This window comes from Cupressus sempervirens, chromosome 10 (assembly GCF_028749045.1).
Source record: "Cupressus sempervirens isolate cs-2001-9-10 chromosome 10, ASM2874904v1, whole genome shotgun sequence".
NCBI lineage: Eukaryota > Viridiplantae > Streptophyta > Pinopsida > Cupressales > Cupressaceae > Cupressus > Cupressus sempervirens.
Window position 1 is genome coordinate 309,540,362 of NC_143127.1, and position 18,179 is coordinate 309,558,540.

General features: G+C 35.5%; 1 protein-coding gene across 1 annotated transcript in view; it reads left to right on the forward strand.

Moving 5' to 3' along the window:
- The first annotated feature begins 6,159 nt into the window (after nucleotides 1-6,159).
- LOC149533871 (protein TRIGALACTOSYLDIACYLGLYCEROL 4, chloroplastic-like) overlaps nucleotides 6,160-18,179 on the forward strand; it is a 49,363-nt gene continuing 37,343 nt past the window's right edge. The window contains exons 1-3 of the mRNA XM_089803647.1: nucleotides 6,160-6,716; nucleotides 14,404-14,656; nucleotides 15,172-15,526. Coding sequence (XP_089659773.1) covers nucleotides 6,454-6,716; nucleotides 14,404-14,656; nucleotides 15,172-15,526 — 871 coding nt within the window. The 5' untranslated portion in view covers nucleotides 6,160-6,453. The remainder of the gene's footprint in view (nucleotides 6,717-14,403; nucleotides 14,657-15,171; nucleotides 15,527-18,179) is intronic.

Sequence of the window (18,179 nt, forward strand, 5' to 3'; positions counted from 1 at the left end):
TGAATTTCGAGCACACAAGAGGCTCAAAGTGTCCACATAGTGGATTACTGTCATGAAAAAGCAACGAATATGATTCTGCATTTGATGCGCTATTAAAGTGCAAGTACTTCTTGCCTCTTGTCAGTGACCAAACACACACTTGTATGTTCAACTACTTTGATAACCAGTGAATACATAATACATCTCCCCATAGTCCAATTTCATTATTGCCTGTGGTTGGGTTTGCAGACAATTGCATTCTATGCAAGTATGATGCAATATTTGTAACTTTATGGAGGTCATATAATGTTTGAGAGTTCAATTCAAGGTTGTATGAGTCAATAGTGTCTCTTTCACCTCTTTGGAGACAATTCATGAAATATTGAATGGTTCCTTTGCGTAGTTGAATTGATGTATACTTGTTTTGCAGCAAATATTGGAAGGAGTCAAATAAAAAATCTCCAACTATGTATGTAAATGGATTTAATCTATATAATCCTTCTTTCTCTAGTACAGTGTCAATGTTAAATTGCGGAAGTTGTACTTGAGTTTCATAGTTTTCTACATCAACAATTTCTGAAACATTTTGTTTTGGTTGGCTTCTTTGGTTATAGTTCGTAAGATGTTTGTAATTTGTCATTTTGTCTGTAGATCAAACAAATTGGTGGATATTTTGACTTTGTTTGCAAAAATTGTTACTAGAATAAGCAATTTAGACCTCTTATATAAAATGTAGCATGCTACAGTATTGCAAGGAAATAGGAGATAGTTTTGCGTACCTATTGGACAGTATTGGTCCTAGTATTTCTTTAAAACAATGTTTCTTAAGCTGCATAAGTATAAATAAAATAATTATTACTCAAACTAGTTAACCATATTATGCATCATAAGGAAATTTGAAAATTGTGCAATGCTAAATTGCAAAGTCAATGTATTTTTTTATGAAAAATACAATGCATCGATACTTGTAAATGTGCCTTCCAATAATGTATCATATCTCTTGGATAGATGGAATAACAGCTCTATTGGGAGCTATTGTGGCCCTCACTTAAAAAGATCTTAAGAAAGACTTGGCTTATTCTACTATGTCCCTTTCTGCCCTAGATCTCTGATAACTTACTGAGGCACACTTATACTCATCTCAAAAGCTTTGCTTGCCCGCTATCGACTAGACTATAGATAGTTACGATCATCAATTTTGAAGCTCATTCCAGGAACTAACCTATTACATTTTGTATCTACTATTTTATATTGAATTGCTCTTATCATGCTTCTTACCACTATTAGACCTACAAGGTGTTTTTGATGATACAAGAAAAAGAAAAATGGTGTTGTCCCTATACAAAGACAACCAAAACGACAACATAAACTTTTTACACCACATTAAAAGAACAACTAGAGACCCACATTAAGGTGGTAAAAATTTTGTTTACAACTTGGGGAAGAGGAGGAAGAATGATCTTTCCTTTGTGGATGAACAATAATCCAAATGAGACTATCATTTGGAACATCGTTAGAATGGGGGTGAGTGAGGAAATCTCCTTAGAATTGATACTATCAACACAAGGATTAGATTGTTCATAAGGTGACACATCATTTTCCATTTCTTGGAGTAAGAAAGGAGCAATGAAAATGGAATATATAGAAATATAGTACTATAACCTCGAATCAAAAACTTATCATTAAAAAAATCCATCATCAGTGAGTGGTTGAAAGAACAAAACATATATGAATTCCACTTTACAAATTAATTAGAGGGTGAAAAGTGGGAGAAGACATTTGAATAGAAAATTAAGTGTAATATGAAGCTTTTGTCCACAAAAAAGCAAATTTAATTAACCTATCATAGTTGACATAAAAATTTATATAATATATTTAGGTAATAAATAGATATTAAAATTTAAACATCCATATTATTGATTTTCACATGATTTATAAATTAAATGAAAAAATATTATTTAACTTAATTTGATTCTTTTAATTATTACCTAAATATTGTATTTAATATTAAAAAAGTTCTACAATAAAAATTAAACATATTTCAATCTATAAGCAATCTAGTATACATTTTAATTGATAAACAATGAACATTTTTCAACCTCCATTTCATTGGGCGAGGAATTATAAATTTCAATTATCATATATTTTACTTCTAAAAAGGAAAGCTACATTGAATCTAATCTATTAAAATTTATAAAAAGAAAGTTCCATACTTTTTTAACAAATAGGCTTTTTCTATTAATTAAATATTAAAGTTTCTATTTTAAAATTCATCAATTTGATTTTTTTTTTTAAACTTAAAATTTATAAAATTTACTTACAATTTTTTTAATATATAATTATAAATAAAAATGTTCTTAGAATTACAATAAAATTATATAAATGGCATATAAATAAATAAATACCATACATTTATTTTTATTTTAATCCAAATTTGGTAATCAAGTATAATATAAAAGCCTTACCTTCAAATGGAGATTCTCGAAAAAAAACTTGCAATTCCTCTTTTTGCAATGCAAATCTACTTGCAAGGTAGAAACATGAACTAAATAAAAAACCAAGATATACCAAAATAAAATATGGGCTGAATTTTTTTATATCAAAATACTACAAGATGACAAATATGGAAAACATATGCTTTGTATTGGTTAATCCTTAATGGAGGACAACCAAAAAATTAATAGTTAAACATTGAAGTTTTACTGACCAGGCTTCAGTAATGAAAATAGAGCGATGGGATTGATATTCATATAACTACTCGAAACCAATCTTTTAATGTGTTCTACTAAAAGTTCGAGGCCTATATTAGGAAGGGTTGCTTCTTCTATTAAGACTATGAAATGACAAGGCATTATGAATGGATATTTAAGGAATTTTGCCAAAGCTAACTTGTTGGTAGAAAATTGATCTCTTTGTTTATATACTGAAACCAACTTGTTGGGTGCCATCCATGAACACAACTGCATCCAAAGTTTTTAAAAAGTTGCCAAATATAGTTATAACATTTGAAAACTTTGCTATCTCAACGGAATCAATGAACAAAAATAATTTTATTATTATATTTTTAGAACTTTCTAGAATTTTAAAATACAGTTATAACAAAGATAAATATCAATAATGAAGTTTAAACTATTGCCAAGTTAAAAAAATGAATACATAAGGCTATTTTAGTTTTGTTCGTTTATATGACTTAAATGGGCTTACTCTTGTAAAGACACATATACATTGAGATTGTGTACAGTGCCACTGGTGCTAAGAAATATTAAAAAGGCTTAAAAATAAAGGTCACTCTGATTCTGCATTTTAGAAGTATTTCTTCAACTGCAGCTATAACTCTAGAAAAATGATTTGTTAACCGTCTCGTTACAGGAAATGGCGTGTAGACACATAAGTCATTTATTTACTAGTTATTTATATTTCAATATTTAATGAATCTGTACAATACCAAGCGGATTTTCCTAGTTATTTGGTGTTGCTTGCGTGATGATGTTGGCCTTCTTTGGAGTTGCTTGGGTGGTGATGTTGGCCTTGTCTTTCCATCATTGTGGTTCCTGCCCATTTTGAAGCCTAAACATAACAATTTTGAACTACAATTAAAATGCTGCAAATGGGTAAACTATAAAAAACTGAATTGTAATCCCCAGAAAGACAAACTATGTTGTGTCCTTAAATGTAATTCTCTAAATTGCTTGCATGTCAAGGCAAAGATATAGATCCTGTCGTGGCCACAAGTTACAGCACAGCCCAGTTCTTCAGAACCTGGGGTCTATCATTTTTGAAATTCTTGAAGAACCAAACTACAGTTAAGTGTATATTTCTGGTGATTGTTGTTTTGTCTATTATGTCAACTCCTTCAAGGCCCTAGTTTTGAAACAACATCCAGAAAATTTTATCAGTTGCTGACAAAGGATACCAGCTCTTATCAGTCAAAGGAGCTTCTATGTAACCTATGTTACATTCTTCACTTTGTTATCAGTTTTTGAAGAAAGTGCACAGAACAGCTTCTTAAATATTTAAGACAAACTTTTACTTATATTTTATTGAAAAATTAAAATTTAACAATCGAAATAATAGCAAATGCACAAAATCCCCACAAGATCCATATAGTTAAGAACATGAGATTAGTCGGAAAACCCTTTTAGTGAAAACAATGGAGAATGATTGCTTGGACAACAACATTTCAAAAGTGCCATGATGGGAAATGAAGGGCTAAGGAACCCAGTTAAAGCTGATGATAATGGCACTAGATTAGGCTTCATCAAAAAAATCAAGGCACTAATAGCTGTTATCAGAGGTATGCAAATATTAAATTTCTTGCAAAACCCGTGTGCCTTGACTTTTTTCAGTGCGTTTTACAGTTTTAAATAGAAGCAAAGTATATTCAAATTTCTTTGGGCTCTGTTAGATATGTATGTGGTGGAAATATGATAAACAGTTACTAGAACTTAATCTACCTTGGTTTCTCCTTATCCAAGCGGATTTTCTAGTCACAAATCATTTATCTGAAAACTCACAATTTTAGAAAATTTACCCCTAATTTAGTAAATTGCTTCAAGCAAATCAAAGGACTACAAAAAAATTTGCTGCGGAATGGTTTTTCCTTGCAATATTGTTCTCCTCTGAGTTGCAGACAATGGTCCGTATTGTTTATTTAGCCATGATTTCTTAATTGCCTTCAAAGAAAGAAATTCCAGAATATTTGATTAATGTTAACAGGTAACAGAAAATGTTTACCTTATGCTAGAGAATTACAAGTAAGAGCAATCAAGTATTAATATCAAACAATGACTAGTTAGAGCAATCAATTACTTACCTTGTAATAAAGAACTGCGAGATTTCTATCCTCAAATGGCAACCAACCAATCAGGAGAACAAAGAGAATTACACCGCAAGACCATAGATCGACAGTAGCCCCATCGTAACCTCGGTCAGCAATCACCTGTACGAAACCAAAATAATAATATTCTTTACAAATCCAATCGCCTAATATATAAACCTCAAAAGGCTTTAAGCTGTTTTTTACCTCTGGGGCTATGTAGTTAGGGCTTCCACAAGTTGTATGTAGCAGACCGTCTGCCTGTAAAGATTTACAAGACAACGGCATCAAATACCAGTAAAATGCGATTGCGCACAAATTATGTCAATTATTTTCTTTAAACATACCCCAAACTACTGCGGCAACGCGCTGAGACCAAAATCAGAAACTTTCACGTTTCCATTTGCATCCAGAAGTACATTTTTCGGCTGAAAAAATATTTTTTCCACTGTCATTTAACATGCTTTTTACAAATCATTTTTTCTATTGTCATTTAACATGCTTTATCCAGATCCTACAAACAGATACAAACTACGCGCGTTTCCAGACATTTTACCTTCAAATCCCTGTGGTAGACACCCTTGCTGTGGCAGTATCCCACGACATCAATTAGTTGCTGAAAATACTTTCTCGCTACATTTTTGTTAAGTTTTCCGTTACATGCATCAATCTAAAGATCACATTTATGTGTAAAAATCAGAGCACTAACGGGATAAAGGAAAAGCTTCACAAGAAATCTTCATCACACTCACAAGTGTTCTGCAAACAGCCAATAGAGACAACCCACAAAAGCTCGGAGGCAAGCAAGAGATGAATAAAACTATATGCGAAAAATACCAAGCATTCCAAAAAGCTCACAGAAAACAAAAAACAGTGTAAATGAAAATGAAACAAGTCTGGGTGTAAAAAACACAAAACCAACCGACCTAGGAAACCTGTTAGACGTTACAACCGACGTAGGAAGCCTATTAGACGTTAATGAAACCTGACAGAAGTACATGGAATTTATTGCTCATTGAATGATCGACTTTATTGCTTATTGCTTATCAAATGATGTGTAATTTCACTTATTTTTTCAACACTGATATTTATTTTTTCATTGCCTTTTTGTTTCAAAGCCAATCAAATTGCAAATAACTAATAATATTCTGATTTATTAAATGTGATGAAATTAGTAAACTTTGTAAATATGACAAAGGTTTAAATCAATTCAACATTTGATTGGTGTAGCTAATAGTAAACTAGACTAAAGGAAAACAATAGTTACCTGCCAAAGACATGAACTAATAATAACTAGAATTGAAAAACGTCTAATAACTGTATCTGTCGAGACACCCCCATATAGGTTCCTTAACGAACAGCTCTGTTATAAATCCGAACGGAAGTGACAGAAGTCTTCCCGCTCACACAGAACTATATGCCTAGCCTATCCCTAATTTTTAGTTGAAAATAGTTGAAAACAAAAATTAATCTTCAAACATTTGTAGAGACCGATGGACTGCCTCGTCATGTAGGCACAAGATTAGGCGACGACGGTAAAAAAGCCAGAGCGGTGCCGTGTGGATGTATAGTCTGACTGCAAATGTGCCCGTTGGAGAAAGAGGGATACTGCAACTAGTAGGATTAATAGTAGGAAGAGGGTGGTATAACAAATAATAATGGGAAGAGCTCGGGCTATAATGGATGCCCATTTCTGGGATACGGAGATTGCGTCCCCCGCCTCATTGGATGGAGTGGTAGGGACGCTTCCTGACGAGGGCTCTGCGCCTCTATCTTTAACACAGTCATCCAAGCTCTCCAGGCATCGTCAACTGCTGTTCATGCATCGTTTTCTTAATCTCCCACTTTTGCCCTCCTACTCTCCCACCCAAGGTGGACTTGCCTTCGATCGAGCAATTGTCTCTTTTCAAGGACTGAACTGGTAACAAGCTAAATCTTTATTTGTCTTAAACATAGAAATACATTCTTTTCGCTTTGAATATTTTGGGGCGAGGATATAGGGACCAATGGATGACACGCTCTTTAGATTTCAAAACTTGGGTTATGCTTCATTACGTTCATGTAAACTGTTTTTTAAGCTGGAATGTGTGCCATTTAGCTTAGGTCGCACTCGAAATCACCCCATTAATTTAGGTCGTGCTGGAATTTTCCCCATCAAAATTGGGCAAGGCTCCATTGTATACCATCAAACGTGGGACATGCTCCATTTTTTCCACTAACGTCATCACAATGTACATCATAAAACTTAGGTAACACCTCATTGTATCCCATGAAGCTCAATTATGCTCAATTGTATCCACTGTCCTCAGTCACTGTGTACTCCATTAAGCCTCTTCAATGCAAATTATCTCCAGTGAACTTGATTCATGCTTGAATGTATCTCGCATTCTCTAGTAAGCCTAAATCACACACACATGTACCCCATTAAACTTGGTTCATGCTCAAACATGTACACATAATTTTGAGACTAGCCCAGTCGCGTACAGGATGACCCTTGGCGAGTTTGGTAGACTTGGACTCGGGATCAGCCTAGGTGAGATTTGATGATTCTCAAAGAATTGTTGGACTCGCCACGTCCTATTGAGTCCTAATGCTCAGACTTGGTTCGACTCAGTTCTGTTTTTTGGAGTCACAAGATTTTAATGCTTTTTTGGTTTATGGTTCCAAAATATACGTGAAAACTGAAATGTAACAATAAATTATATTTCATGTATATATTGGATGTTTGAGAGTGGTTATTTCATGTATATATTGGATGTTTGAGAGTGGTTACAAATCTCTAGGAGTTACAATGTAAATTCTAGGTTTCCAAAGATTTTATAAATTGCCAGACATAGTCAAATTTCAGTAATAAGCAGGCTCCTATCAGCATTCTCTCACTCTCTCTCTCTCTATCTCTCTATCTCTCACACATTATCTGCCTTCAAGTCACTCTTTCTTAATCCCCTCTCTACCTCTCTATCTCACTCTCTTATCTTCCCCAAGATCTAGACCTATCCCTCTCACCCTCAGACCCCTATGAGGGCGCTACCCTCAACCTCGTTTTGCTGCTGCCTATAAGCTCCCATCAAACTACAAGTCTAAGCAAGTAATGGGCCATAAAATCTACATGATCATATCCCTTGTTGCAAATCTCTTCATATTCATTGTTAAAAAGATATTTTGGGCTTTGGCTGTTACATCGTCCAGGAACTACCTTCGATGCCTTCGCAGGAAGGATGTAGGCTCTTTGAGCAGCTGAGCTATAAACTTGTAATTATTGTTTTGATATTTGTTTGGAACATTTGATGTCACGGATTTCAAATTCCATGAGTTTCTATACATTTGACAATATTTATATATCTAAGTGTGCTATTTCCCTTCGCTACAATTTGCATTTATATTTATGTGATTGATGTACTTGTGTATCTGATCAAAATTAGCTTCTGTTTTGATGATGTTCTTATGTTTTAATGCTTATTTAATAGAGGGTGTATGGAACAAGTTCAAAATCCTTGAAATCTCTAAATTTCTGGTGTTTCTCAGTTTGCGAAGTCTGTGCCAAGTCTCGAGTTGAGTCACCCATGGCGAGTCTGGAGTCTACATCTTGGAACTATGCATATACCAGTAAATTCAAGTCTTGCTTGAATGGCCCCACTAGATTTTTCAGTCACAATGCACTTCATTGAAATGTAACAGTGCAAGAATACAGGCCATTAAATCTGGTTCATGTATGATTTAACCATTCAAATTGAATCGTGTTCAAATGCAAGACATTCAACCTAGCTCACCCTTGAGAGCAACCCATATCAGATCAGGCTTAAGTGCACCCCTCTGAATCTCTGTCATTGTCAATTTACCTAATTAAACTTAGTGTTTTCTCTAGTGTATTCTGATAAATTTGGGTCATGCTCTAATTTACTCTTATAAACTTGGGTCGTGCCCTTATGCTCTCCATTTTAATGCAAGCCTAGCTTCCAGCATATCCTTGTCATCGTCAATTTACCTCATTAAACTCAGTTCTTTCTCCAATGTATTCTGGTAAATTTGGGTCATGCTCTAATTTTTTTTTAAAACCCAGAAGTATCCCTGCAACCCAGCCCAGCGCCCAGTAGCCTGAGGCGAGCTGGGGTGAGACTAATCCCCAGGGGATGCACCTACTCACCCGCAGAACCAGTGCATCATTGAAGCAGGCCACCGGATTCGAATCCATGACCATGGGGAACTGCCCACAACCTTAAGCTTCCTTGGCTGACCAAGTGGGCTTTGGGGCGAACCCGGTCATGCTGTAGTTTACTCCTATAAAGTTGGGTTGGCTCTTTGTACTACATTTTAATGCAAGCCTAGCTTCCAGCATATCCTTCTTACTTCTTTTGTATTACCCAGAAGTGCTGCAATAGACTTGTGTTTACGCTAAACTGATTCAGCAGCCAATTTGACATGCCAACTCCTAGGGAAAGTTTCTTAAGCTCATTTTCAGAAACAGTTCCAAAAAAAGTATTTATCCATTTGTATAACTAGGGCCCTTAGGGTTCCACTTGCTTTCATTACAAGGGAATGAACTCTAGACAAGAATCAGTGACATCTCTCCGTAACCATTGAAACCAATTTTCACATTTATGTCATGCCCTTGACTAGCAAAGAAAATTGTTTTATTCAACCACAATTTGAATTCTCTTAAATACACAATCAGACACGATAAGAGGAAGCCGATTCTACTCCATTAACTTGATCAGTATATTCTCATGCCATAAAATGAGGCACATAGACAAACAGTCAGCTGGATACATTTGGCAGAAGCGATTCCTTTAAGGGAGTGCACTGATATGTTTAATAGCAATTGAGATTATGTAAGGAGCGAAAGCGAGTTTGGAAGGGACATCACTCTTGAAGAGAGGGTGACTGCCATAAAAGATACAATCCTTCAGTGACAAGTGAAGGATATGTAAGGATGGACTTTAATTGAAGAAAGGCATTGAATGTATTTATCTGTACTTATCCAAAGAGCAGAAGTCAGCATTCAAGAGGGTAAAATTGGATCAGATGAGATCTATGACTGAAACCATATACATTGCAATAGGCTTGTATTGTACAAGTGTTGTGGTATGAAATGAAATAGTTGAATCAATACTCAAATAATATAATTGTTAACGTGATAATGTGAAATTCTATTTTAAATTATTTATCTATTTATAACCCGATAAGAAATCATATAGAGGAGAAGGAAATTCAAGAAAGGGGGCAGATATGAGATCACCATGTAAGTAGGCCACACTATGATGGATGATTGATGTGTCTTCATCATATATGGGCCAAGTGGCTATAAAACTCGCTCTTGGGCTTAGATAGGAGAATTTCAGGGTACCCTATTGTAGTTTCCCCTCCAACCTCTATGACGGTTGATTAATGGAATCATAATCATATGTGGGTGAATTAGGTGACATGAATAGGGAGTGTAGAGACGTGCATCCCCACTTGGTAGGCCCCCCCATGATGGATGACAAACGGGTTTTCCCACCTTGATGGATGACTCTCATGCTTGCTACATGTGGACCAAGGGGGTATTAAAGCCCTTGAGTTTAGTGTATGGATTGCTTTGGGCCAACCAATTGTGCTCCCTCATTCAAAACCTTTTATGGTTAAATACTTAAAATGAATATAAATGTGACACGTCTTATCTAATCATCATGATGAGTATTAATATATACATATTTGTACTAAAATGTTTGGTCTCTAAACATTGTAGAAATAATTGGTAATTTTTGAATTATATATATGTATGTGTGTGTATATATATATATATATATATATATATATATATATTGTTGAATATGATTGCAAGATCTACACGAGGACTTATCTTACTTGACACATCTTAACTGGTAAAGTTATAACTAGTGTTCTACCATGTGTTGGGGATGAGGGACATTGGGATGTGTTTCTGGTATGGGGACAAAGAGCCCAAATTTTGGGACATTGGGGATGCTAGTTATGAAAAGATATATAATAGTATAAGAACTAAAATAGCTAAATTGCAAGTGTCAAATACTAAATACTTCAACAACGAGCAATGAGCAATGAACAATGAACAATGAACAATGAACAATGGAACATTGAATATTAGAATACTAAATGTGGAATCGGCTAACAAAAGATTTCTATTATATCAAAAATATCATAAAAACTATGTCGAAATGTAGTGAAGGAGGCCTCTAAGCACCCCTCAAGGTAAACTCATTGTTTGGGTAAAAGTATCAACTTGGTTTGATGTGACTCTCCCATCAATTTCTTCATTTGTGTTTAAATCTGAAAGGGGTGTATAGGGGTGGAAGCCTTTAGTAAGGTTAAGGGCAATGTCCCTTGCGGGGTCTTGGGGCGGCATCCACATTAGTGCAAATTGGCGTATTTGAACAAAATTTAAAAACATGCATTCACTTTTAAATTCACTTTTATGGCCGCTATTGATGTGGGATGCTTATTCGTCCTTGAGATGGCCAAGGGATGCTTGGACATCCTTGCGGTGGAAAGGCGGTGGTTGGTGGATGCACCATCCCCGACCTCTTGTCCCTAGGGTGTACCCGTCCTGGGAGTGCAAGGGTCCAAGGGGAATGCATCTCCATGTAACGTTGGTTATAACCTTAACTATATTTCTTTTTCTAATAGTATTTGCTATTCTAGGGCAAGATTTATGTCAATCCCAAAAGAGCACATTAGAATTTGACATGACAATTCCTCTTTCCAATTTTGTAGAGTTGGATCATGCTTGGAAAACTTGGATTTGGTCATCAGATGTTTAGGCCGGGTGGCTCCATTTCACAGATTCATGTGGACAGTCCACCAATATAAAGATTTTGTTGCTTGTGTGCTGCTCATGTTTTATCCTATTTATTTTGCCTCATTTTTCCTCTCATGGACACTTTGAATTCTCTTGACACTTTTCACTCATTCGAATCACTACTTGCATCTTAGTCACTTCATTGAGCTCTCCATCCAACACTGTTGATAGTTTTTACAGCTTCTTGTGTTCTTTATATTGCAACTCCAACACTCTCCTTCATGCAATTGAAGCTCACACTTGCTTTCATACCATCAAGCTCTGGCTTTGTGGCTTTGAAGGAGAGCAATCCCACTCACTTGAATTTGATTTAGCATATGATAACTATTATCATTTCTATCTTGATATCATCTTTATCATTTTATAGGTTTATCCATTATCATATCTATTATACCTTGACTATTTGTGGAGGTGGAAATGCCAAAATTGAGGGTTTGACCTTTGGCATGGCATGCTTCTAAATCAACATCCCAACAATTTTCTTCCTGTCTTGTGTGCAAGTTTTGCAAGCGGAGAAGGTGTGGTGACCTTGGGATTCTTCCACCTCTTTTCTTGAGGTTTTCCTCTTCCTATCTTAGTATAGTTATTTTATTGTCCTTCACATTGTGTTAAGTAGATTTACATTTCTTTTAAATCATGTTAGCATAGTTTTGGCCCTTGTACCATTTAGGTCTTGAATTTTTGTACTGTATCCATACTAGATGAACATGCAACATGTTGGCATCCCAAATCCGTGTTGTATTGGACTTGCCTTGGTGTCTGAGATAAAAAGTAAGCAAATTTCATGATGCAGGAGCATCCGGGGTGTAAGGGCAATCTTGCATCACCCAAAAGTATTTCTATTTCTAGTTTTCCAGTTTTTTAGTTTTTTAGTTTTTAGTAAGGGCTATTCCTGTACAGAGTTACTATCTGTGGGAGCTTGCTAATTTTAGTAAGTCGGTATTATGTGCTCAGATTGTTCTAATCTCATATGTGGAGGTTCATCTTAGACATATCAGCCTACCGGTTGATTTTTATTGTTATATCATATGTATTGGTGTAGTTATTGCTGATTTTTGGTACGAATTTTGGCTATCCAAACTTCAGGTCTAGCAATGAAGGCCTAAATGGCTTCGAAATGAGGTGAAACCTTGGTTGATGGACGCTTGTACGATTAGTAGCTGTAGATTGCTAGCCGAGGATACCGAGATGGGGTTATAATAGCCCATTGGGTCAATGGTTTGCTAGTTGTGGTCTCCAAAAGTGGACCCATCTAAAAATGTAATTTGTAATTGTCTTGAGTCGATCTTATGCAATAAAATGTAATGAAATAATATAATACGATGTTGGTTAGCCTCAAGGGTTAGGGCTTAGTGTCTAGAATCTTCTGGGGCAGTTAAAAGTGCCTAGATAAGGAAGACCCGTAGGTTGTCTAGGGCAGTTCTGGGTGATAGTCGCAGCTCTATCTTGCAGACTGTTGTAAGGAAGCCGCTCATGTGGGTTTGCATATTTTAATTCTATAATTCCGTGTTTGTGTCGATAATAAGAAGCCCATATTTTGTTCTCTCAAATTGTGTTGTTTCTCTGTTTCTATTGTGTGTTGTGGTATTAAGGGGAGCACCCTTCATCATTTCACCATTGGTCTTGAATAGTTTCTCTTTCTTCTCTAGTAATCAATACATTTAAGCACAATTCTTTCTATTTTACATTAACTTGTGTTCACTTAAAGTTAATCTTTGTTAATTAGTTGATCATCCTAATTTACTAGAGCACTAGTTTAGTGAGGTGGCACAAGGGTCAATTCGTTCCTTGGGAATTCATGAATCTCAAGGCTAGTGAATTCCCTTCTCCAAGTGACATCTCATAATCGTAGTTGGGATATGCTTAGACTTGTTTAGCCAGGTGAAGTCAATACTTGGTACCTGCAACCACTCAACACACATCAAAGGTGCCTGCCCATAGATATGATAGCTTAAGCACATGCCATATCCCCAAAAGGGTATAACCATCATATATATATATATATATATTTAACTGATTTAAAACATGTGGTATCATATCATTTAATTTTCACATCTATCTTAATATCTAAAGTTTACACATAGTAAATCAACATCACATTAGTATATCATCTCAACATGCTTATGAATACCATAATCACATTAAATCCATATCTAGCATCTTGAACATCATTAAATTGAAACATGATTAAGATTAACCATAATATTATTTTACTCATCATCCAAGAGTACATTAGGTCCACACAAAGGCAAAAGTTCACATGCATGCATCTCAATGCAATTCCGAACAATGAGCAACTGTCCAAATATATCACGAGTCATAAAGAACGTCCTACATGCACTGAAACAGAGCATAAAAATAACTTTAAAAAAACAAAATGCACTTGCAATCCATGCATCTATAGGCATGAAGCCATAACATCACCAAGATATACACATCTCACAAGTACAAATGGGAGGGATGCTACAAACCTCTGTTGATTTCTTTATTCAATTCTTGTTACAAGATATCTATGTAAGGGCTATGTTCGGAATTCAAATAATACTCAATTTCTGTAATTCCACATACAGGTTCAGTGCTGTTTATAACAGTTCTTTCAGTTTTAAAGCAGTTATATTTTGGTGGTAAGGCTGGTCTTAAATGCCATTCTTATCTCTTTGCTTTCTCATGATTTGTTAGAAACTTAGATCTGATAGTTGTGTAAATAATTGTATTTTATCATAAATAACTGATGGTCAAAATTCTTTTGATGGAGCTCAATGTCCTTATTTTTATTTCATAAATTGTTTTGTAGGTGGGTTGCTCTTACAAGTCAGTTTCGTATTCAAAAATTTCTCTCACGTCGGAAAGACAAGGCATTGGAAAATGTTCAGAAGTCTGCAGGTTCAAAAATAAGTAATCTTTTTGGATGTCTTTGGGATTGTTCACCTTTTGCTCATGGACTCAGTTCTCGAATCATATTTGGTGAGCATACTTCTCTGGCTGCAAGTTCGGAGCTGTCTTCTAATGATAAGGACTGTCGTGCAAGGGCCATCCTTCATCACAAGGCATGTGTACTTTATATTCTATAAGATGTAGGGGCCACGGATCTTGTATTATCAGTCTTAAACAAGCTTTTGGGTTATGATTAATGTTCTCATAATACCTTTTTGAGCATCTTATTTCTTTTGTTAGATTGTGGTCTTCTTATTTTGACTATTCAACTGCAATTATTTCCCATACTTTATTGGCATGTCAAGAATTTTGTAACCTCTGTAGCTTATTTGAATTTGTGATACTGCTGCACTTGATTAATGTTTAGTTTTAGGATAAGATCTTGTCTACAGTCAAACATGATTGAGAACTTTCTATTCATTCCCTTCGGTGTTTGGTGTTATGTGGTTTTGGAGAACTCTACCTTAATGTTACTTATTTCACAGTCCATATTTCTGGCTTTGTGGAGTCTATAATTTATGCTTCTCATCGACTAGATTAATAATTATGGTAATTTATTTATGTATTTATTTTACAGATGCCTTTCTGGTGTTAGTTGTTAAGTTGTGCCTTTTTAAATTGGATGCAGCTCCCACAACATGATTTATCCTTGGAAACTTCTTGGCATGGAAGGTTTGTCCAAACACAAGGCTCTTCTTGGAATGCTCCTCTGTCAATATCACTAGATTTGGCATCAGTTGAATCTGATTCAGGTTTGAGATACCGGATTGGAATTCGCCACAATTCTGGACTTCCTCAGGAGTGTGATAGCGGAGACAGAACAGAAATTCCTTGGGTTGTGTTACCTGGTTTAGCTGCCAAAGCTGCCATTTCCTTTGAGAAGCATGCTAAGATCTGGATAGATGAAAGTCACCCAAAATTGCGCCGAAAGCCTTATAATTTGTATCTTTCCCAGCCTCATGTCACAGTATCAACAATCATTGGTAAAACTTCGTGCCAGCATCTTCTCTTTATTTGCCACTTAAAATTTGTTGGTCCTTAAACACATGTTTTACAAACTGGAAATGGAAAGGCGGAAGCGAGCATGTTTCAAAGTATTTCATTGTATACATTGTTTGCCAACTTTAAGAAATAAATTGTAATAATTGCATTTAGAAGATGAGTAGCGTTTGTGATATTGATTTTTCATGTCTTTGTGGGTAATCACCTTCTCAAATGCAATAACATTAAAAGTTCTTGACGTATCCAGGTCACCCAAGCTATTTACTGAATTGTTTGTTGTATGAAAAATAATCCTAACAAAACTAGTCTACACTTTTTTGAGGGTAGCATCATTAAATTATTTACTCGCAGTCTTCTGCTTGTACAACTGTTTGAGTTGAGAAACAACGTATGGATGATTTCTTTGTATGATAACTCCTTGACATGATAGCATTGGGCTTTGTTTCTTGACTTCCCCCTTTTGCAATTTCTAATGGCATCTATGATATGTGATGTAGTAGTTTCCTAAGTACATCATAGAGATATATTAATTACCCATCTATATCCCAAATAATCGACCAAACTCCTAGTGTAAATAATTTTCCAATGCATACCAGATAAAATTTTAAATATCTAGTTAGCACATTTGGAAGATAAGATAAGGCTGTAAATTTAAAGCAACTTGGTGTACCTACAAGGGAGGGAAAGAATGAGGGAGACAAGAACTGAGGAGGGAATAAGCCTGTGAATATATGGGACTTCACAAGATTTGCATGCCTGTCTCTGATAAACATCAACTAGCATCTAGTTTTTGCAAGTGTCTATTTATATTGTACAATCTCTTAAATATTTGCAACAACTACTTGGTTCTTGAATCAAGATAATGAAAGCTCACACTTTTCTCAAAGAAATGATGATGATTGTCATTGATCTTGTAGTAAATTAGAAAGATTAACACTTAGTACTGCACTATTACTTCCTGTAAGGAGTAAGGACAGTAAAAAAACTGCAAATGTGCTAATCTTTGTGAGTGAGTAGATAGCATATTCAGTAAACTTGGACTCGATAGCAACTTGGCTTAAAATTGAAATTGACTCGGAACTTAGCAAAAACTGTTTTAATATTTGGCCAAAACTGTTTTAATATTTGGCCAGAGAGGTCAAACCAAAAACCATACAATCTTAGGATCTGTGCAAATAATTGTTACTTTTTCAATAAATGAGAATACAACTTTATAGACATCAATGAGTGTTTTACAACTTGATGAGTTACCAATTTCATGTGAATTCCAGGGTGGCATAACTTGCCTATGGATTGTAACCCAAGTTAGCTAGAGAATCTCGGGAGTTATTATGCAAGTTATTAGGGAGGCTTTCCAAAACTTGGCTTGTCCAACAAAGAAACTTTACTTGCAAAAAAGAAAGACCTAAAACCCCCAGAAACTAAAAGTTCTTGTTATTTTGTCTTTAGAAGTTTGAATCTTAGTTGCACAAAGTGATTGTTGGGTGATTTGGAGAGTTTATTGATGGTTGGAGTGTGATTTAATAGCCATTTGCTGGAGTACTTTATTTATTTTCTTTATTATTTTAAAACACTGCTAGTTCTTTTTTTCCAGATTCTCTTTAGTGTGGAAGGCATGCATGGTGGAAAAGGCCTTGCACGGAAGCATAACCCAATGAGTACAATCAAGGGCCTGCAGTTATTGTGGGTTTATATGAGAGGAGTTATCAAGCAGATCAAAGCATCAAATTGCTTGGATTGCTGGTCAAGATGTCAATGTGTGTGACCAAGAGGAGGGAAAACTGCAATGGAAAATGCATGCCCTACTTTTCAGATTTGAGTAGAAGAAAATTGTAAAACAGGAAGCTCTTGCATTTGTCTTGAATCCTTCCCTTGATTCAATCGGTGACTGTTTTTATTGGCCTGTGAATCTGGTGTTCTGGCATTCCCATGACGAGAGTTCAAGGCATATGAATACTCTGAGCCTCTTTATTCCTCTGTGTTCCAGGGGCATAAACTTCACTTGAAGTTACTGCATAGAACTGAGAATTCTGTTGGTGCTATAAAGTATATTATTCAATATCACAAGCAACCCATATTGGAATGCATTGGCTGTTGTGGGTGCAGGATTTATAGTGTCATTGCTTGAAGCAGCAAAATGAGAACATGGTTGAAAAAGGGCTGCAATGTTTTGATGGTGGGTGGACAAATGAGAGACCTTAAATAAATTTCTAATGGCTTCTGGTGGCACGCTGGCATTCTTGAAGTTTGTGGATGCTTTTCACAAAGTCAAGAAAGCAGACTTAATGCGATTTTTGGAGGCAATGGTCTACAAGGTGAGGATGGATAATATTGTCCAACTTGTCATTGGCAATGAAGTTGGGCATGTAGCACAGGAAGAAGTCTTTAGGTGTACTGGTTTTATGGATTCCAATAGTTCAATCAGATCTAAACTGATAAGGACTTGACTTAACAGCAATCATTAAGACAGAATGGAAAATACTGTTCAGCTACCTACTAAATAATAATATTGGTTTGAATCAGGAAGAATCTGGACAGGATATCACAGAATTTTACTGAGTATTATCGATCCAAAATAGAGGAAACTATCCCCTAGATCTGAGCCACAGATATATCAGCTCTTCTGGAGGGGTG